General features: G+C 41.7%; 1 protein-coding gene across 1 annotated transcript in view; it reads right to left on the reverse strand.

The window, feature by feature from the left end:
* ITGBL1 (integrin beta like 1) overlaps window positions 1-22,415 on the reverse strand; it is a 158,674-nt gene extending 136,259 nt beyond the window's left edge. The window contains exons 1-2 of the mRNA XM_014944152.1: window positions 22,038-22,415; window positions 20,590-20,801 (exon numbers count right to left, since the gene is read on the reverse strand). Of these exons, the coding sequence (XP_014799638.1) occupies window positions 20,590-20,801; window positions 22,038-22,135 (310 nt within the window). The 5' untranslated portion in view covers window positions 22,136-22,415. The remainder of the gene's footprint in view (window positions 1-20,589; window positions 20,802-22,037) is intronic.
* Between the last annotated feature and the right edge of the window lie 1,115 nt (window positions 22,416-23,530).

Consider the following 23,530-nt stretch of genomic DNA (forward strand, 5'->3'; position numbering starts at 1 on the left):
GTCCAGCGTAGGGCTACAAAGATGATTCAGGGATTGGAGCATCTCCCTTATGAGGAGAGACTGAGAGAGCTGGGACTCTTTAGTCTGGAGAAGAGAAGGCTGAGGGGAGACCTTATCAACGCCTACAAGTATCTCAAGGGAGGGTTGAAGGAGGAGGGAGCCAGACTCTTTTCAGTGGTTCCCACCGAGAGGACGAGGGGCAACGGGCACAAGTTGGAACATAAGAGGTTCCACTCAAATATGAGGAGAAACTTCTTCACGGTGAGGGTGACGGAACCCTGGAACAGGCTGCCCAGGGAGGTTGTGGAGTCCCCTTCTTTGGAGATTTTCAAAACCCGCCTGGATGTAGTCCTGAGTAACATGCTCTAGCTCTAGGCAATCCTGCTTCAGCAGGGGAGTTGGACTAGATGATCTCTATGGTCCCTTCCAACTCTAGAAATTCAGTGAAATTCAGTGAAATTCAGTGAAATATACTAGGTATTTTTAACACCAAACAGCTCTGTGGAAGTCTTTAAGCACCACCTAAAATAGTCTTTTATGGAAGGATGGCAAATATTACATCCCATTTATAGAAGGGAGGATGAGATACAGGGAGTTTAAGTTAACTTGTCCCATAGTCAAATTGAGCTCGGTCAACAAGACCTTCTAATTCTTAATCCGGTGTTTAAGCAGTGTCAAAACTGCTGACTTTGCAAGGCTGTAATCAAGTGCTAGAAAAAAACCTTTGCCTGAAGCTCCCAGAAATGGTGAGTCCTGGAGTCATTAAGCCTTCAGTTACCAGTAACAATGCAATTTGACATAGCCATGATGAACCATGTCACTACGTTTTGATTATTAATGACTAGGCACAAAGCCTGAGACATAGGTAGCAGTTTTATGACTGCACCCTGTGTTAACAGAGAGATGGTTGGACCCAAGCAATAAAACAAAAATTTTGGGTTTTTTTATTGGAATAATGAAATTTTCATGTTCATTCCTTCAGGGTATCTTTGACTGATGAACATTTAAGGTCTTGCAACTTCAAAAATGCATAATTGTAGGACTAATCAAGTCTATCCCTTTGCTTTCTGGCATGTTTCTCAAGAGAGCTGGGCAATATTTAAACACCGCTTTCTCCAAGCTCAGGATCAGTGCATTCCCAAGAGCAAGAAATCAAGCAAGGGAAGCAGGAGACCTGGGCGGTTGAGCGGGGACCTTCTGAAAAAACTAAAGGAGGGGTTTTTCAATTATACTGGAGGCAAAAGGAAAACTAAAGAAAATGTGGGTCTGCTGTTGAATGAGTTGGGCTCCATGGTAACAGAGGATGCTGGGAAGGCTGAGTTGCTGAATGCCTTCTTTGCCTCAGTCTTTACTGCTCAGGCCAGACCCCAAGAGTCATGGACTTTGAAGGAATCAGAGGAAGTCTGGACAAAGGGAGATCTTCCTCTGGTGGAGTAGGACCAAGTTAGAGATCAGTTAAGAAGGCTGGACACCCACAAGTCCATGGGTCCAGATGGGATACACCTGAGAGTGCTGAGGGAGCTAGCAGAAGTCATTGCTTAGGAAGTGTGGGTTAGATGAATGGACAGTGAAGTGGATTGAAAAGGCTAAAAGATAGAGCCCAGAGGGTTGTTATTAGGGGCACAGAATCCACCTGGAAGTCTGTAACAAGTGGTGTTCCCCAGGGGTCAGTACTGGGTCCTGTCCTCTTCAATATATTCATCAATGACCTGGACGAAGGGATGGAATCTACCCTCAGCAAGTTTGCTGATGACACAAAACTAGGAGGGGTGGCGGACACCCCAGAAGGCTGTGCTGGACAGGCTGGAGAGTTGGGCAGAGAGAAACCTAATGAAATTTAACAAGGGCAAGTGTAGGGTACAGCACCTGGGGAGAAATAACCCTATGCACCAGTACAAGTTGGGAGCTGACCTGCTGGAGAGCAGATCTGAGGAGAAAGAGCTGGGAGTCCTGGTGGACAACAGGATGACCATGAACCAGCAATGTGCCCTTGTGGCCAAGAAGGCCAATGGCATCCTGGGATGCATCAAGAAGAGTGTGGCCAGCAGTTCGAGGGAGGTCATCCTGCCCCTCTACTCTGCCCTGGTGAGACCCCATCTGAAGTACTGTGCCCAGTTCTGGGCTCCCCAGTTCAAGAAGGAGAGGGAACTGCTGGAGAGGGTACAGCAAAGGGCCACAAAGATGATTAAGGGCCTGGAGCATCTCTCCTACGAGGAGAGGCTGAGGGACTTGGGTCTTTTTAGTTTTGAGAAGACTTAGGGGAGATCTAATCAATGCTTACAAATACGTAAAGGGAGGGTGTCAGGAGGACGGGGCTGATCTTTTTTCAGTGGTGCCCAGGGACAGAACAAGAGGAAAAGGGCACAAACTTGAGTATAAGAAGTTCCACCTAAACGTGAGGAGGAAATTCTTTACTGTGAGAGTGGTAGAGCACTGGAACAAGCTGCCCAGAGAGGTGGTGGAGTCTCCTTCTTTGGAAACATTCAAAACCCGCCTGGACAAGTTCCTGTGCAACCTGCTATAGGTAGACCTGCTCTGGTGGGGGTTTGGACTTGATGATCTTCAGAGGTCCATTCCAACCTCATATGATTCTATGATTATATGTATCATGTGTCACCTGCCACTTGTCTTCTAATGGGAAATGCTCAACAGTTCATCACACACTTCATGGAGAAACCCAGGAATAATCAATTCAACCAGTTAGCATATATTCAATAGAAAAAGCCAAATCTGCTAGAGGTTTAAGAGGTCAGAGAAACATGAGAAACAAAGTAACCTGGAGCAGAAGGACTGAATGGGTGCTAACAAGGTAGGCAGAACTAGCCTAATTACCAGATCTTCTTTAAAAGACAATACAAAATGAAATGTTTACGTTTTGCCTCAGTGTTTATCTCAAGAGTTGTTTTGTCTTTTTTTTTTTTTTCTGATTTAAACTAAAGAGATTTGAAAAACAACTCTCAGGAAAAAAGTGTTAGACTTTGGTATATAAATAAAAAATATATAAAGAAAATGGCAAAAATAAATTGGTTTGATTTCATAACCTATCTTCCCTCATGTCAAAAATTATTTTTAACTGTTTCTAATTTTTGTCAAATGAGTCAGATAAATTAAGCACTGTTTCAGCAGAAGTTCATCTGTACTTCTTTTGATTCTTTTTTTTTTATACTGCCAAATAGACATGTTTTGACTTCATGTCTGTGATGACCCTGAGCAACTGATCTCACTCCAAAGCTGGCCCTCCTTCAGCAGGGCCAACCTCCCCAAGTCCTTTTCAACCTAAATCATTTTCTTGTGCTGTTCTAAGAGACTGGCTACGAACTAGCCCATTCTTTCTGTTGTCATGATTTAACCCAGGCTGCTGAAAAAGATGGTAAAATGTCAGAGCTCTGAGACTGGACAGGCCTGACTTTGTGATGGAAAAATATATTATCATATGTTTACAATAAGAGGTATAGAGAAAAAGGAATATGCTTCAGAGGGGTATTTAATTCATGTATTCGGTTTTTTTTCCTGTAAAACTTCTGCTTGACCATGAGAACTAGCACTTTTCACAAAAGCAGAAAAATAACTGATTGATTCTGACATGTGGTGGATTCCTGATGGGGAGTACAGCTGGATGCATGCAGCTGAATTTCAGAAGGGAGCACTCAAATTCCCCTTTAGATCATGAAGGTAAGTAAGACCTGTAATGTTGAATGTGCAACATAATCAAAATTGTGACACAAAGACAGCTACTGTCAATAGTGGCAGTAAGAAGAGCTTGAAAATGCTGTCTTAGCACAGCTGATATTAATATTCCTGAAGTTTAATTTTCCTAGCCCTGTCATTTCTGCTGTTTGAAATACAAATGCCTACGTACCCTCTGCTACTTGTAACTAAATCCTTTTTGTATGCTCTAATTTCACCACAACTGCTACAAACAATGTAGGCAAAGTAATTGAAGTTTTGGAGGCAGGCAAAGTAATGAAGCAAAACAACTGTTGTTTCTAATAGTTATTAACAGCTGTATCTATGCCTATTTACTTCTTTCTCATTTCATCATCTAGGATGAAATTCTCTCTTTCATCCTCTGATGAAATCCTCCTGCTCAACCTCTAGGATAAACAGTCGCCTCTAGCCATCCTCTATATCTATCCAACACCAATGTTTCTGTCAATTCCCTGTCAGTATTTGTTCCAACACCAATGTTTCTGTCAATTCCCTGTTCATTTACCAACTACATAATTCTTTATGGAATTCTGAATACCATGTCTCATTACTCTGGAGCCAAAAAATGTCTTGAAAGTCCATGACAATACTAGTTTAAAATATTTACAGGTGGAAGCTCACAAGTCTACTCAGCAGACTGCACTGCTCCGTATCACTTTTGACTCCTCAGGATTTGTAAATCAGAAACTGTTCTCACGCTCTTTGCAAAATAGCAAATGTGATCAAATTTCCCACCCATGTTAAAACAGAGATGGAAATATATTTAAAAGAAAACACAGAAATTGAGACTTGGAATCATAGTAATGGTATGCAACAAACCATCTTCAGAAAAAGATGAACTGAAATCTGAATGCATCACTAGGACATCTGGCAAAAAAAAAAAAAGTGGTTTCAAGACTATTTATAGACAAAGTAACTCCCAACAGGCCTAATCTTGTTATATTACCTCAGGAATAGTTTGAAAGCCAAGGATATCAAAGCACACCATTGGCCGACATACATGCTACACCAACAGAAAAACTGCAGACAAGAAGAGCAGAATAGGTGGTACTTAAAAGCATTATGGATAGTTATATTGCATTTACAATACATCTCAAAACAACAAAAAATTCAATATGGCTTTGCACTGATTTGTCTCTATAGAAACCAGAAGCATTACTCTTAACTGTTTAGATGGTGATGCTCTGCTCACCAAGTCACTCCACTACATTTGGACAATATCTGTTTTAGTTTTCAAACTTAGAAGTTTAAAAGCTATGATGCAAGTATTATTTTTTTAACTGCTTATTTCACACGTTCCAGTATTTTGAGAGGGGAAGGAAATAATATTTGTATTTAAATTGCATTTCTAAGTACCTTTATTATCACAAAGGGTGTGACAATACTTTCATCATTAAAACACTACCTTGGAAGAAGCCATTACTTGGGGGGGAAGCAGTGAAAACATTGAACTATGTTCATTTCCCCGCTTGTTTCATTTTAATGCCAAAACTTATCTTGTAATGCCAATACAGTATGTTTCAGCACAGCAGTCAAACAAATCATCTTTTTTGGCCCTCTCCCACATTTTTTCCAGAAATATGTCTTGCTTATCCAAGTGTCTAAAATAGGATTTTCCTGCCTAGCTGTTTGCCTGGAAAGGTGTTAGCGTTTCCCTATCAATTTTGGCATCTGCCGGCTTAATCTCTCCTTTCTATACCACATGCACAATGTCTTCAGGTATTTGTCTCCTTCATTTGCAATCTGAATGACACCACTGGATTAGGAATTTTGTGAATGTTATGATCACAAAATTAATTCACTGTTTAAAAACAGTGGCTGCTATAACAGACCTATGTTTTCCTGTTCCGAGGAACACTTTGTACTGCGTGTAGTCTCATACATTCCAGCTGCTTCCAGTATACGAAGTCTTTACATTTGTTTCCAACCTTCAATCCTTTTCTTTTTCTCACTTTCACCACATTAAATTTCCTATGTGCATTTTGATTCTTTTTCAGCCAAGCAATAAGCCATGGCAGAGTGGAACTCTTGGCTTCTGATGCTTGCCAGAAGGTGTTAGGAGGTATGCAGCCAACGTAAAACTCAGTCTGATCCATTTTTGAAAAAGGATTTAAAAATTCAAACTGACAGTTCAGAATACAAACAAAACCTTGAGGTTTTGACATTGCTATGACAAAAAAAAAAACGTGCTTAAGGAAGGCAAGTACTTATTATAAAGGTATCAAGTAAATGACCAAATGAAATGTTATTTTTTAGGTAGCAAAGAGACTCTTTATATAGTGACATTAAAGTAGGGACAGAATTAGCAGAACTATCCATCAGCAATACTATATGACTCACTGAAAGACTTTTAAAACCACTTACGTGACTCATATGGGGAGGAAAGACAGAGCAAAATAGTGTATGGTGGGAATGTCCATTATGCCAAGACACTATGGGACTCTTCAACACCGGCCTCCACCACTACACTTGTAAGGTGACAATTCTGTCGCATAGTACAGATGGAGTAACACCACTCTCTAAAAATACTGTCTTTTCTTCTGAGACTAACCTAACAAATAATTTTAAGCACCACAAAGTTTTTTTGGTTTTATAGAATACACAGTCCAGAAATGCAGGTATTTCCTTTAAAGCAGCTTTTGGGATTGTTGTTTCACAGCAGCAACAAATACTTGAATGACAGCAAGACCAAAAACACAGCTCCATAAAGGGCTCGTCTGAAGGGATCTAGGGGACACTAGGCTAAAGGAAAAATTAAGCTTATAATTTCATATTTCTTGGATGTGGGAGAAAAGGAGAAGGTGGGGGAAGCTTTCTGAGGGGGTAGAACTACCTGTTTCCTTCCTACAAATGTGCACAAGAAGCGTGATGAAGACCATGTGCCCAGGCAACGTGCAGGAAAATCAAAAGAGGGAAAGAAAGCAGAAACATTCATACAGACCTGTGCCATATGCTGTCTATACAGCATTGCTCTGTGTATAGCTGGATATTTTTAAGGTGAAGAAGGGAATAGTAGAGGCAATTTCCCAATTCCTATTGATATGAGAAAAATCAGATTCATAGAAGTTTTTCACCTCCACAATGGCAACATCTTTTGACTTGTCATTAGCCAAGGCAATGTTTTCAGCCATCAACACAGGGTTCAGTTCATTGCCTTCCAAGAATAATTAACTTTCTGAATGGTATAATATTGCATTGAGACAATATAGGGAACGCATATCCCCATGGAAGCACTGAAAAAACTGTCCTATTTCTGTAAGTTTATTAGAAATGTAATACTACTACCCTTTTTTCATTATCTGACAAAACATTTTCACATATTTACTTCCAGTGAAAAATGCAGAACAGATGTGATTCCTGTTTAAGCAGGAATTATGTTATTTGCTGTTTAATGGTGCCAACAAGGATAAGAGCTTCTAGAATATCATTTTTGTCATGGTCTGTATTATCTTACCTTGAGCTGCAGGGCAACCATTCACTTTGCCTTGCTTTTTTGTATGTTTTGCCAATTATCCATAAGGTCAGTGATTGACTAAGAATCCATTTGTTTAAACAAAACAAATAAAAAAATTGAAATGTTTCTGCTTAATGCTTCTACTGTTAATTTTCCATCAAATTGCAAGGGTTAGATAAAAAAAAAATTTTCCTTGACTCTGAGCTTGCTACAGAAGTCAATCCACCACTTATCTCTGGAAAGCATTAATTTATGCCTCTCTGTTGAAAAGATGCTTTAACTTTAAACAAGCAAGCTTGTTCCCAGGGCCATTCCTGCTTAGACACTTGATGGTGATCATTTAGAAATGTGGTCATTTAGAAACTTGAAACAGACACTCATATTTTATAAAGTATTATAAATATAGCAAAAGATGAAAGTTCTTAGTCTTAACAGATTAAAATAAATTGTTATGTATCCCTTTCAATAAATTATTATAAATAGAAACATAATAGAATGACAAAAGTATGGTTATACTGCCACAGATCCTCCTCACTAAGGCAGAACACCAGGATGAGAATTGGTTTCACAGCAGCATCAAAGAAAATCAGACTCGAAGAGATCTCTGGAAGACATCATCTGGTCTCCTTCTGGGCCTGCAGGCACAAATAAGTGTGTGTTGATCCTTCCTGACAGATACTTGTCCAACCTGTTCTTGAACCCCTCAGTGACAGAGATTCAACAGTTTCCCTAAGAGAAGCTTTTTTACTATGGTCAAAGACATTCCCTCTCTTGGGAATAAGAAAAGCAATGCACAGATATTTCAGAGTAACTAAAATGAACTGTAAAATTTCAGTGGTGTGCTGTGCCACCTACTCCAGGAAAGAGAAAGAGATGAAGCAGGGAGAAATTATGATAGAGCAGTGTACACCTGATTTATGCCTATTTTAAAGATTCTGTGGCTTAGATTCGTATCCTACCAGAAGCATCTACAACTGAACAACACCCATATGAATAAAGTATGAGCTAAGAAACAGTATTTAATTTCATACAACTGTGGTTAACTTCTACAAGGTCAGTGAATACCCAAGGCAGTTCAGCTCCTCTTGAAGGCACGCCTCCTCAAAGAAAATGTAGTCCTGGGACACAAGTATGAGAGCAGAGATTATTGGTTTGAGAAAGAGCCACTAGGAAACGCAAAGAGAGCCAAGGTGGGTCAAACTTCCACCCAGGTCCTCATGGAAACTGTTCTTTGATGAGCCAGAGGGATGGATTAGAAAACCTGCAAAAAGCACTGCCAAGGAATTGAGCCAGAGAGAGACCACCCAAAAAGCAGAAAAGACTCTGAGAACAGGGACTGGAATTAGGAAAAAAAAAATTAGCAATTGGAGATAATCAGAATGTTCAGAGTGGGGCTAGCAACCACTGCTCATACAGAAAAAGATGGAGGAAAAGCCAGGGCAACACCTGAAACTGTGAAAGAAAAAGGACTAGGAGCCCATACAAAGGGCCAGAGGAACTATGTGCTTGTTTTGAAAAAGCTTGATAAATCATGTTGCAGGCAGAGTAAGATTATTTTAAAAACCTCTAACTATGAGTTCCTTTGATAGGCACCCATGAAATAAAATGAGGTCTGCAGTCACTGTATTATTTAGATATAACCTCCTAGATATTATCCTGCTAGAACTTCATTAAAAAAATTCTCATGTGATATGTTTTTTGAAACTGCCTATGGAGAAATCATGCTATATATTCTGGATAATATCTGGAAATAAAATTTCTTACGACCTGCATGTAAGTGTGGCAGACATACATTTAAGCAATTAACAGTTGCATTTTAAATGGAATTTTCTTATTTACAAAACAAAATGCCACAAAACTCATATACAAAAGCATTAAGATGGTGAGGGGAGAGGGGACTGACACTCGCTTACACTACTCATCCAATTACAAAATCTTAATCTTATTGTGACTTTCCAAATCAGCAGACCATTTAATGAAACTTGGGATAGTTCTGTCAGTGTAACCAACTCCTTAAATAATACAGCTAACTCTTTGAAAGATTGGTTTTCATATATCAGAATGTTTTCGCTCAAAAGTCTTACTTTTGCTAACTCCAACTCTGCCAGTCTGGAGAAAAATTATTTTGGTAAATGTTCTGTCAACCTACCACTGAGTAACATCTAACTCTAGTGCAATACACAGAAGAAAAACAAAACAGAAAATCAAGTAAGATGTTGTCAAGCTTAAAAGCATTCTAAACTTTGGAGATTTCATTGTTGTTATTATTGTTTTACCATTATGATTTGCAGGTAAATGACAGGGTCTGTATGATGCTGTTGCCCTTTTGTCTGCTATTAACTTGAGATTCTGGTCAAAAAAGGGAAGGAAATCTTGTGAGACCAACTCTCTGTTGGCATAACGGTATTGATTTCTTTAGACTCGTGTCAGCAGAAAACATAGGCTTCTGTTTAGATTTTTTAAAAAAGCCACACCATTTGCTTTTATTAAAACATTTTTTAACCTGAAGAGTAGAAATAAGTGACAGGATCCACTCCTAAATCTAACAAAGTACATGACTGGGGTTTGGTAATTTTGCCAATCCCATCTCCAGTCAATTTTTTGTTGTATTTGTGTGTCATACACACAAAGCTAGTAGGAAATTAAGCATTATGAATCTTGAAAAGACCTTGCACAATTATTTTTTACTGTGCTACACAAATTTATGCCATAATTAAGCCCATCTCTTAAGAAGAGGCCGCATACAAAGGACAGCAGTTTACAACGAATGCAACATTTCTCTTCTATGCTTCAATTAATTAAGCAGTCTTGGGAAAAAAAAGGCAGTAGGAAATTTTCCAGCCCCTTTCACTGTAAGATGATGCCCTAAAGCCCTGGGAATGAGAAGGTCAGGGTAAAGAAGAACTCCAGGCACCAGTATAGGTTAGGGGTGGATCTTCTGGGAAGTAATTCTGAGGAAAAGGATGTGGGAGTCCTGGTGGATGGCAGGATCTCCATGAGCCAGCAATGTGCCCTTGTCGCCAAGAGGGTCAATGGAATCCTGGGCTGCATAAGGAGAAGTGTGGCCAGCAGGTCGAGGGAGGTCATTCTCCCCCTCTACTCTGCACTGGTGAGGCCACAAATTAAATACTGCGTCCAGTTCTGGGCTCCCCAGTTCAAGAGAGACAGGGAACTACTGGAGAGAGTCCAATGTAGGGCAACAAAGATGATTAAGGGATTAGAGCACCTCCCTTATGAGAAAAGGCTCAGAGTTGGGGCTCTTTAGCCTCGAGAAGACTGAAGGGAGACCTCATCTATATTTACAAGTTCCTAAAGGGTGAGTTGAAGGATGATGGAGCCAGACTCTTTTCAGTGGATTCCAGTGATAGCAAGGGGCAACGGACACAAGCTGGAACATAGGAAGTTCCACTCAAAAATGAGGAAGAACTTCTTTATGGTGAGGGTGACAGAGCACTGGAACAGGCTGCCCAAGGAGGTTGTGGAGTCCCCTTCTCTGGAGATTTTCAAGACTCGCCTGGATGCAGTCCTGAGTAATGTGCCCTGGGCAATCCTGCTTAGCAGAGGAGTTGGACTAGATGATCTCTAGAGGTCCCTTCCAACTCTGTCGAATCTGTGAATCTGTGTAAAAATGTTGTATGTTGTTAAAGCCTGCATAAGCGGTTTTTACATGTAAAGCACATAGTGATGAAAAGGCACGATTCTGCAAAAGCATTCAGGAGAACTACGCTGCAACATGTTCTTATGTGTCTTTTTCTCATGGCATCACCACTGTTCAGCACAATTTGGACCTTCTGCAAGTATCCTCATAAGCTGAAATTGGTGGTTCTTCTCCATTTCAGTCTTCCCTGCTCGTGAAGGGAGAGGTCAGAACTTCTCCAGTAATTCTTTGAAGCATGACTTTACAAAACACCATTTTGAAGACTGTTCTCTGGAATACAGTCTACCAGGCATGTCACTGCACCTACAGTTGTCAACATTTCTTCATGATCTTTTCATGGTAAGCTTAAAAGGCTACGAACTTAAGACCTGTTTCTGTTTAAAAACCTATCATTCCAGAATAGCTTTGAAAATGGTTACTTCAGCTTGATTAATTAAAGTGATTTCAGAATATTCTGAATGAGCAAACTGTTTGTCTGACAGATTCTCTATGGGATTGACCTGCTACAAATTCAATTCCTTATTTATAGCTGGAACACTTGTAAGCTGGAAACACACTGGATGTTTTCATAAATCAAAGCTGCTCTTACTTGGATAATGATACATAGGAATCAACGACTCAGGAGTATGTAACACACAGATGGTTCTTTGGAAAAGGAATACATGACTATTATTTGTATATAATAGTACTTTTGGCACCTAAGCATGAAAAAAAAAAAAAATGACACATCCTTAACTGATAATTTTCATATTATCGCATTTTATTCTTGCACCTGATGGGCACTCTTGGTTTGAGAGTCCCTGAGCAGGACTCAGATACTTGGCTCTCTTCTGAACCTCACCATCAGTCTAAGATGATCAGGAGGCAAATTTTTGATCTCTGACCTTCACCTTCCCATCAGAAGAAAAATACATACCTTCTAGTAACTTGTTGCAAGAACTGCAAAGAAAGGTATATGTCAGACCTGCGTGCTGTGTTCATTACAGTCCAGTATCATACAGTGGACTTGTTCACACCATCTATATGAAGCAGGGCTTATATTTTTTCCTGGAGGAGAGGAATCTATCCTTCTTGTATGAGCATGGCACTACCAGCTGATTTACCGTCCCTAAGATTTACTGACCCTCAGAATCCAGTAAATCCTGTTCAGAGGCAGAGAGACTGCAGTTGAGTGTCTCAAAGGTTTCCCAAAGAAAACAAGGTAATCACCATACGGCTATATGAGAGAGAAAGGGAAAGTGGTTAAATTTCAGCTTTTGAACTATGCCCTTGGAAAACAGGTTATTCACCACATTAATGTATTTTATGTGGTGTCCAGATTTGTTACTAGTTTAGAAGTCACGGGCATTGCTCCCAGGATGAGTCAAAAACTGTGTACAACTGAAAAGACAGAGAAAATTTGTCAACTAAATTATTTTTTTTTTTAGAGCACATACTCAGCAGGACATACTGACATGGAAATGGATTGGATTATGTAAGTTTACCTCTTGTTCACAGACAAATGCCATTCAGTATTCACCATTAAAAGAAAGCACTGTACCTTCACCTGCTGAAAAGCCACTGAACCCATGTAACAGCTCTACTCGTATCCAAGGATTTCTGAAGGGGAAAGGACAGACAAGAAATGAACCTGGGTGTTTCAGGAAGTGGAGAGGAAGAGGGTTTCCTTAAGAAGAGGGGCTTCTGGCTTTTGAGATTCAATCAGCTTGCACCATTGAGTTTAGCAAATATCCAGTTACTTTCTGCAAAACATAGTTTAAAACACTAGGAGTGAGGAAATAGAGCATGACGAAACCTGTGTTACACGACAAACTGCTTTGCCACATGCGCCCCACATTTCAGACAAATGAATGGACTAAGGTAAATGATTAACGTTTATAACTTGCTTGAAATACGTTAACAAGATTGTAAACTAAACCATTTCAAACGTCAGGAAGCAACCGTTTCTCTCCTGTCACTGAAGCATAAGACCACTGGAGAAAACCATAGCAAACACAAAATCAAAAGATGTGTCATGGTGCAAATGCACAGGACTCTTCATTAGAGATAGAGCATCAGATTTAACATTTCTTAACTGTCAACCATGCATCTTCAAGATTTATATAACCTTACTTTATTACGTCCTTTTAATTAAATAGGAAAATCCATGCAAAACAGGAAAAATACTTAAAATGAGCTACTTTTGCATTCAGTAGCCTCTAACTGTGGATCATGAAAGCTAACATCCCCAACATTTAAAATGACGGACACCACCTGATTTAAAACACTGAACTGGAGCTGCTGGAGACAGAGGACTGGATAAAGCATGACTGAGGAAGGTGTAGACTGTGGCAGTCTTTTTGGGGCATGTGAGGATTCTTCTGCAGACGACTTGTGCCTCTTCCCACCCTCAGCTTCGCCCCCAGGAACACAAAACTGCGACCAGCTGCTCCAGAAACAACATCTGGAGCACGGTGCTTGCTGTTGCCGAGGCAATAGCTTTGGGCTGTAACATTTGCTAAATCACGAAGTTATTAGTCGGTTCATTCCTGTTAGTGTTAGAGTTGGCACTCTCAGTCACCTTCCCCATAAAATGCCTCAGATATGCCTCCAAAGACTCTGACTGCCACTCTTTAAGCCACTAGCAAAAAAATGCCCCATATTGCTGCTGCTACTCAGCTGGACAGGCGGAAGGGAAGGGTGAAGCAAGTATTAGGAGCGTTAGGAATGTAATAGCTCTTTCAAGAAAGGGGACAGGTGCAACTACAATTAAACTCTCTTGAACCTTTACTTGTCTTTATATGATAATCTGATCATGTAAACTGCTTGAGTTGGCGTTCCAGCCCATCCACTACACACCAACTCACAAACCTCTATCTGCAAATAAAGACTCACTCCACCACTAGGAAAGGAAGCTTTTAAATAGCCTTTTAAAATATTGTTTAAAAGAACATTTTTTCATTACATACTCAGACTTGGAACAGAGGAGTGGAGGAAAACATACCTCACTGGGTCTGGATATGCGTCTTTTCAATCTAGAATTACTGCTATGAGAAGGGCTTGCAAGAGGTTTGGGCCAAAACAATCCTCTCTTTTGAGGGAAAAGTAAAAAACCTCAAAGAAAAAAAAACTCAAATAAAAACCCTCAAATTCCAGCTCCTTCACCTTTGCCTTGTTATTCATAGTCCTTCCAGCTCCAAAGGAAACTGGACTCCTGCAGTACAACTGTAGTACACCACCAAGTAACGTGGCCTCCCTCCACCAACGCATACTCCGGTTAAAACACAGGTAAGTTCCAGTACCACGTATATACTTTGGGGTCCTTCTTTGCATGGGAGCCACGCACCAGTTCTCTTTAGGCATAAATTGCCCTTTTTCCTGGGACAGCACTAGCAACGCTTTCCTCCTAAAATTGCTCATGGAAACTTTTAAAATCAGAGTCATGCTCTTTGTCAGAACAAACTAACTGGGAACACCTACACTGAAAGGTCTACAGTCCAGTGGCAGAAGCCCTGGTTTGAAGCCCTTTACAGGACCAGCTATCAACAGAAAAAAAATTAAAGAAGCATAGAAAATCTTACCAAGCCAGTCAGTTTGACTGACAAAGGCTGTCATAAGAACACTTACTGAAACCCATCCACTGGCGAAGCAGGTAAGAGCATTAATACACCCTTCTGTACCATTAAGTACACCATCTATTTTCTATCATCCATATCTTTTCCATAGTAATGATAATGAAACACAAACATTTATAAAAGGACATAGTCTGTGAAAGGCATTTTGTCGTAAAGGGCATACTTTCAAATAAATAAAAAAAGAATTAATTATTACCCCATGAATAGCATAAAAATTCAAACCCACTTCAGAACACTTATTTACATTGTCAAAACTTGCACAAAACTCTGCATTTTTCTCTATGCTTGTCACCCCAGTCTAAAGAAGGGCAAACAGTGAAGGAGATGCTCTCCCTGCCCTGCTTTACAGGTGGTGACAGCTGGAGGGGCTCCATTCCAGCTCTGTTAACGTGCTGCAAAAAGTCTCTCCTTCCGCGTGCCCAGTGCACTCACTGTTTAGCTGATAAACTAGCATGTATATTCCAAGAGTAGTATCTGCAGGTAAAGGTGTCCATAATAGGCATTTATGCCAAATTGTTTAATAAGATACTTTTAAAATGCTTGCTTTCCAGGAGTCTCCCTTGCAGTGCCTCTCTCTGAGCTTCCTCCCTGTGCCTCGCTCGCCAATGCTATGAACGCACACGCTGCATTTGGAACAACAGCAACTGTAGATGTACCAAAGGCTGCTGGAGTTTACCTAGATCAGGTACCAGCAGCATAAAGTTGAGGATAATATGGGCTTTAGATTGTGCTTTGTAAGTCTGCTGGGACCTTGGGCAATTAGCAAGGCAACAAGCCTGCAATGAGGTCTATGCTATCACAATTTCACTTCTACTAGAATCTGGGGGAGCTGTTTTGATTATGAATGCACGCTATTATCACACCTACAGACCCCTGCTCCAGGAGGAAGTGTCACTTAAACCAAGTTCCGAAATGCAGACTAAAGCAAAGCAGGTCAGAGAAGAACCGCAACCCCCATGTTCATCAGTAGCCTCCTGCCCTGTTTTTAACTGGGCCTCTTTAGGAGGCTGTGTCTCCAATGACTACACGCACCACAGCTGAATCTTCATAAACATGGCCTCTGACAGAGAAGAGGCTTACACCTGTTCTCCAAATCCAGGGCTTTGAATTCCACTTCAGATCAAATGGCAATCAATGCAGGTCACAGACTGGCTTTTCTTCACACTTTTAGCAAGAAACGCTGCTCAATGAAAAATCAGTGTGTCAGACCTCCCTTCAGTACAAATACAAAGGTGCAGCTGTAAGAGCATTTCCAACTCAACTGAGATAGCTCTGCCGAAAAACATTATCAGGTTTTGTGCAAAAAGCAGTCCTCAACTCAAAATGTTCTCCAAATTCCATTCTTAATTTCCTAACTCTCTCCAACTGACATATAGAACCATATATCCAATAAACTCGCATGGATGCATAACTACATATTACATCAATACTTTAATTTAGATTTATCTTGCATTTCTACATCCACTCCTTGTCAATTCATTTTTTCACTGTGTTCTCTGCGCAGTTTAAAGCCTTACAGAGTGGAAAATAATGGCACTGATATCTTCCTGTCCTTCACATAACTATGATAACACTTCTGGCTGTGAAAACCTACGACTAACACTGCCATTACATTGCTAAGCTAGTCTTAAAATAGGTACAGCACTTACAGCAACTACAGCTTTGGAGAAAGAAACAGAAAAATCTTTCACTGGCATGAACAGTGGCAACAAAAGTTCCCCAGCAACTGCTTAAGGCAGTTGTAAATCATGCAGTGCCACTATTATTCAGCAGGTGTAAAAGGTATTTCAGTTTAGAAGAAAAATCATTTATAAAATCTTAATAACTATGGAAAACAAAGACAATTAATATAGTTCTGAGCAAAGAGGAACCGTCTTCATATGTCGCCCTCTATGCTGTAACTGCATCATATCCACCCCTTAATCTCACCAACCATGAGCAGTGCAGTCGTACTGTCTCACGTCCCAGCTGACTATTTACATGTTTTTTCTCTAGAAGCATCTAGAGTGTTCCCACACCAGCTGGCCACGGAAGTCTACGCTTAGTTTATTTTTTCTATCTTCATTAATCATAAGCACAGTAAAAAAGATTAACTAAAAAAAAAACCTCACTAAAATCGATTACCCTCTATACTGCAAAACCACAGAAAAATAGGTATCAAGCAGCAATGTGACAGGAATTAGTGCTGCATTCCACTTTCTTTTACACGCAGCACAGGCTCCACTTACATTAAGAAAGCCTGAGGCAATATGAAACTGTCTGAGGTCAGAACTACTATTTGCAAATAAACAGCAACAAATACATTGTCTGCTCTGAATGAAGCATAAATCCTTTGGGGTTTTGATTCAGTGTTTGATTCAGTCTTCCTTCTCTTAGACCATCTCCTTGAAGACCAGCAGCAAATGACAAAATAGAGATGTCACCAACATTGCAAAGAGAATGACAGTATATTGGAACTCTACTTGTCTTTCCTCTACATTCTATGATATGACAGGCACACAAAAAGGCCACTGAGGGGAACTCAGTGACTCAGACCATGGCACTTCATTTCTCTCTTCATCTTTGTTTCTGATGCCATGAGAGATCACCTATTGCTTTATCAATCTCAGTGGGATAAAAGGTAAAAAAATGATCAGAATTCCCTCTAAAGCACCTGGAATCCTCATGGAAGGGAAATACAGCAGAGAACGCTTAAGGGAGAGTAAAAGGACAGAGACATTTGCATCTGCTCTTCGTCATTACTCATGGTATAATCTCTTTCCCATTGCCTATAAAAGGTGATAAGAAAAGGTAAACCATATGGACAGTGTCTCTATGTTCAGGCCTTCCCTCTTCAGAAAATGGGTGTCCAACGACTGGTCCAGAAGGTGGATCTGATGCAGAAAGTGCCTTGAAGATAACGAGCTGCATATAGAGCAACTAAGTATTTTGTTTATCTTGGGACAGGAGAGGGAAGCGAAGGTACGTCTGAACTGACTGGCAGGGAAACAGTTATCTTTGGCACTCCTGATGCAAACAACTCTGCCTGTCCAAGTCTGCATATGAACATCACCGGTGATTAGGCATCAGTCACTTGAAAAAGGCATCACACTGGCAGATTGAAAAGCAGCTTATTTGAAACAGCATTAATCTCAAATACCACAGCTCTCTAGAGGAATATTCAATTAGTGTCTGGAAGTTCTGCATGTGGTACCAGTCAGCAGTTATTGTTGTTGTACTCATCAGGAGAGACCCGCAATGAAACAGGACAGCAAATATCAAAATAAAAATGGGGAAAAGAAAAACAAACCAGGAAGCAGGAACAGAACCGCGGTAAGACATTTTCACTATTCACCTAGGGGAAACACAATTTCATCGAGTCAAAAAATGTGCTCAAAAATGCAAAGATAGGGAAGCAATGTCATGCATGGGAAATCAGCTTGGTGGTGTAAGGTTAAGAAACATCGAAATATGTGGCTCACTGAATGTTGTGGGGGGACGGGGGACGACACGGACATTATTCTTACAACTTAAGGACCAGTCTCCCGCCAGTTATGCTAGGTGTTAAGAAACATCTAAATATGTGGCTCACTGAACGTCGGGGGGTGGATGGGGGACGACACAAATATTATTCTTACAAGGTAAGGACCAGTCTCCCGCCAGTTATGCTAGGTCTCGCCTTCCTTAGAATCATAGAATCATTTAGATTGGAAAAGACCCTTGGGATCATCAAGTCCAACCATCAACCCTACTCTACAAAGTTCTCCCCTACACCATATCCCCCAACACCAAATCTAAACGGCCCTTAAACCCATCCAGGGATAGGGACTCCACCACCTCCCTGGGCAGCCTGTTCCAATGCCCGACCACTCTTTCTGTGAAAGGGCCTTTCTCCCCTCCTTCCATATACACAACAACTTAAAGATATGTGACTGAAAACGTGGGAGAAAAGTGAAGAGGGCAGCAAGCACAGCCCAAAAGGAGTAGTTTCACTGGTCGGATCCAGACTGTGTCCCCCAGCTCCGAAGTAGTTACCCACGGCCACTCTCCTGCAGTGCTGGGCAGACCAGGACTCCAACAAAGTCAGCTGGACCTTCAGCAATGTTGTCAAAAATACAAACTAAACAAGCAAAAGCTCTGGGCTCTTCACAACTGTTTCCCCCACCATGTCTTTGTACTGGTTTTTTTACTACTTTTTTTCCAGAAGAGTGAATTTAAATTATTTGACATCTCAGTGGTAACACAGCTCAATACTCAAGCTACAATAGGTGACAACTACAAAAAGCTGTTTTTTAACAAAAGTTTTAATCACTTAACAGTCACATATTTGAACGGCTGCATGAAGTGCTACACAAAAGCTAAATATTGTTAGAAATCTCTTGGGTTTGTTTATCCTGTCAGCACCCCTTTCCAACAAAGAAGTGACAAAACCTGTAGCCACTGCTTGTGATATTAGCAGGAACATAATAGTGGAGTTTGTAGCAGAATATTAAAATTGAATTGAAGGAGCTTCCAGTTTCACTACATATGATTGCCCCAGCAACAACAGCAAGCAAATTGAAATCACACCACCAATCAGAAAATTCACATTTGAGACAGCAAAGCACTGAAATGATTGGCAGACCCCTGATATTTCTTGTGTAACTGGACTTAGCCCTGCTAACTACAGAGGCTATAAATCAGTTTCTCCATAAAACTCTAAAGTCATAGGTGCCAAATACAAATATTTTTCTCATAATCCCATCTTCATATTTTCATGTTATTATTGGACTTCTTATTCTTAGCTGAATTGTTGCTAAAATAAGTTGCTCTTTTTTTCCTACAAAATTTGCCAAACCCACTGCTGGAATGCATTTGTATTGTCCTCTTACTAGAAGAATTCCTGTAGAATTCCCATTGACCTAATTGCAGTTTTTGGCCTGAAAAAATGACACGTTTGTGTGAATCTGGTAAAGCTGTTGAAGCAGGGATACTAGAAATGAAGTACCCTTCTGGCCCCTTTCATCAAGCTCCAGGCTGAATCCCCTTAGGAATGTGATGGCATTTCTTCGCCCTGCTTTTTTCTAAAATCCTATTCTAAGCTGCTTAAAAAAAAAAAAAAAAGTCCAAAATCTGACCAAAATAGCCCAGAAACTTAAGTAAAGACAGCTGGAAAGATGAAAGAGTGATAATGTTTAGATGCAAACCAAGTGACATTCCAACAACTGGCAGGGACTAAGTTTTGTCCCAGAAATGTATGTAATTTCATCTGACATTAAAGAATACAGTGTCAGTAAAGAAATCTCTGAAACCACAATACAATTACATTGTTATAGGTCTCTATTTGGAAAGCATCATCATTACTTAGAGAAAAACAGAGTTTTCATATTTACGCGTCCTCAGGGTGGGACCTGTAACAGCAAACCTTTCTCAAAGCAAGGGAAGGAAAAAAAAAATATAGGACAAAATGTATTGTTCAGAGAGAGTTTAAAGCCTTGGCAGATACCATGTGCCATCACTAGGCAAGCAGTTCAAATGCAGCAATAATATATGAAAAACACAAGCAATATTGTGTCCTGTATTAGACTCAAAACACAGTTTCCAGAGCCTCCAACCCAGAGCAACTCCTGCTTTTGCCCCTGCTGCAGATGAAGCTCACTCTGGGCAAAGTCTCATTACTTAGAGAAAAACAGAGTTTTCATATTTACGCGTCCTCAGGGTGGGACCTGTAACAGCAAACCTTTCTCAAAGCAAGGGAAGGAAAAAAAAATATAGGACAAAATTGATTGTTCAGAGAGAGTTTAAAGCCTTGGTAGATACCATATGCCATCACTAGGCAAGCAGTTCAAATGCAGCAATAATATATGAAAAACACAAGCAATATTGTGTCCTGTATTAGACTCAAAACACAGTTTCCAGAGCCTCCAACCCAGAGCAACTCCTGCTTTTGCCCCTGCTGCAGATGAAGCTCACTCTGGGCAAAGTCTCATCTTATGGCAGAGGCAGTGCCTTTGACTTGCATCCTTTAATCTGGTGAAACCCTTGGATGTGCCCGTAATCCTGTTTAGAGTGATGGTTCATGGACACACACATAACCGTGACTCTACTATATCAGTGTGCTGTGTTCCCAACGCATTTCTGGTTATAATAGATACTCTTAATTTTCTAGGTGTCTGTCACCATAGAAGCTTCCTTACCTGCGCAGATCTTCCCGTCGTAGGTCTCACACACCCAGTCGTGGCACTCGCAGAGCGGACCGTAGTATTTGCCCGACTCAGTCACTTGGCAGATGCAGACTCCACACTCACATCTGCCCCTGTCACTGCACAGCCTTCCCCCTGGGACGCGGCACCTGAGCTCCGACTCAGTCCAGGACAGCCGGCACGGAGAAGGACTACCCAAACCGCTCCTGTGGGCGACAGCAACCAGAACAAGCCGTGGTCAACGCCAGGGCCTGCAGCTCAGAGCCAATGACAGCTTGGCTCATGAGAAACCACCCTCCTGCCACGGCTTCAGCCGATCCCCAGAATATTGTTTCTAACGCCACCGCTTTAGTTATAGCTGTAAAATCACCCTATATTCTGCCCTTTCATCAGAATTCTCATTGCTACCTGTGGGAATGCTTATAGTGTAGTTTACTTACCTTGTTAATGTCATTAGGCTCATCTTTGTCATTATGCATATCTGGTATATACACATTATACATGTATAGTTTGATTATCTACCATGAAACACTTTGATTTGAATTATTCCAAAAGGTTTAGAAAAGACATATACATCCAAACGTCTAGGTAGCATAAGAGGAATATTTGATACCAAAAAGCAAGTCTATGGTTGACTGTAATAAAATACATTTGCCAAAGTAATCCTTCTGGCTTTCAGATATATAGGATCCATGTTTTCATCAGAAAAGGAAACCAAAGTAATCGGCTGTTTTCCATGCAGCAGTGTAGTTTGTGGCTGTGGTTTTAGTAAAGTCAGCAGAATCTGGATGCCAGATTTGCAGCTCTGCCATGCAGTTGTACCATGTCCTGGAGCACACAGAGATCAGGACTTCCAGGACGTACAGAGGCAAAATCACATGTTATCTCATCAGGAGCTGGATTGTAGGAAAAGAGAACAAAGGACTGGCCAAACAAAAAGCAGGTGTTCAAAATGCAAGGGAATATTGAGGATCCAGGTGACTAGTACCTGCACTTCTCAGATAGAAGATTTTGCAGGCTCTGGAGCTGCTGGTTCTAAGAATAGGCGGGTGCTGGCCCTAGTGGAGGGGAAGAGCCAAGGGCAAGGTGTCTCGCTGTGCCAAAGAGCAGGAACACACCAGGGTTTGCGGTTAGGCGCCTGCTCAACTCAAGGAAGCATAATTTAGGGGTCTGGGTGTCATCACTACCCAGCTCTTCCCCCTTCCCTGCTTTAAAAGCATCTCGGGCATGAAATGCATCACTGCAAATAACCCCCGCACTTTGCACGCCACCTGTGTAGGTGCCCAGCCACCCGCAGCGCTTCCCTCAGCGTCACTTTCAAGCAGGCAGAAGAAGACCTCACAGACCGCTCCACGGCTCCCTCCGCAGCCCCAGCCTCCCCACTCCTGACACCTCATAAATCAGTGGCAACCACCCCCGGGAGGCTGCGGAGCCACACTTACCGCAGGGCTGGGGGGCCGGCTGGCGGCGCGGGGTGGCCGGCCGGCAGCGAGGTGACCAGCAGGAGCACCACCAGCCCTGGGAGCCACTGGGCGTACATGGTGGGAGCCGGGCTACGCCGCACCTGGAGTGCCGGGACGGCTGGACAGACGGCCGGACGGACCTGCCGGGCGTGTGGAGAGCTGTGAGCTGGACCAGCCCAGCTCCAGGGCTGCTCCCCCCCGTGCTGCTGAGGCTCTGATTAGCTGCCTGGGAGCGGGATTTGGGCAGCGCGCTGGGAGGGAGGCCGGTGCCAAACCCCGAAGTTTACAGTCTAGGCAGGGAAGTAATTAGAAACAGTTGCGCAGCCAGATGGTTTATTTTGATGTTTTAAAAGTGGCCCGTTCACAGATGGGAGCGAACCGTCTCATTCTCAAAGCGCAGGCACCGTAAGTATTTGAGGTATGTATATATCCCCCTGTCCTTTGACGGATGGCTGCTGGGGATAAGCTGTGTGAGGCGGTGGGGGAAATGTGGTGAGGGAAACGTGCACGGGCTGAGGAGACAGGGCCAGTGCTCCCCAGCTGCAGCATCCCTGCCCCGATGCTGGAGCACCTCCCTCCCCAGGTCCCTTCCTCCCTCCCCTCCTTTCCCCAAGGTTACAAGCTCATGGCATCACCCTGTGCGACACTGCCACGCTGCCAACCCACACCAGCCTGAAGGACCGCAAATTAAAAAATACTACAAGTTATCTCCTGGTTTGAGGTACAACCACACCTATTTTCTGTTCATTAATTTTACTTTTTAGCTCTTCTAACTAACTGAACTCTCTGAAATTAACAGCTTCTTGTAGAGACGCTGTTTGCTCTCAGTGTCAAAACCTGATTATTTATAATTTATGCCAAGGAATGGTATGCAGAGAAGCTCTTGTTTATACTTATTGCTATAACAACCAGCGCCACCTGACTTTGTTATTTGCCCCATTAGAGGGTCAGAAGCAGAAAAGCATAGAAGGGTCGCACCTGCAGGGAGGAGCGGACAGGACAGGTGACCCAAACCTGACCCATGGGGTATTCCATCCTGCCTGCATCATACTCAGTATAAAGCTAAGGGATCAAAGGGCCAACTCTTTTTCTTCAATGGCTGGTGTCCGAGGAGGACTCTGTCTGTTCGTCTTCCTAAAGCCAGATCTGGAATCTAGTTCCTGTCCGGCACTGGGTCCAATCTGGGACTTTCCCTGTGCCTGACAGTGATATGATCATCATCCTGGGAGCTTGATAAGTTTTTTTATATACAGTATATATTTCATTATTTTCTTTTTTATTATTTTATGTTTAATATTTCATTAAAGTCATTTAGTTTCTTCTAAACTCATATGTCTCTTTTTCTCTCTGCCTTCTCTCCTTGGAGAGAGAGGAAGGGAAGAGCATCTGTCATTCATTTCAGTGGCCAGTCCAGCCCAAACCATGACAGTTAGCCACTTCTTATTGCCTCATTAAACCACACAGTGCAATAC

This window comes from Calidris pugnax, unplaced genomic scaffold (genome assembly GCF_001431845.1).
Source record: "Calidris pugnax isolate Ruff unplaced genomic scaffold, ASM143184v1 scaffold69, whole genome shotgun sequence".
Lineage (NCBI taxonomy): Eukaryota > Metazoa > Chordata > Aves > Charadriiformes > Scolopacidae > Calidris > Calidris pugnax.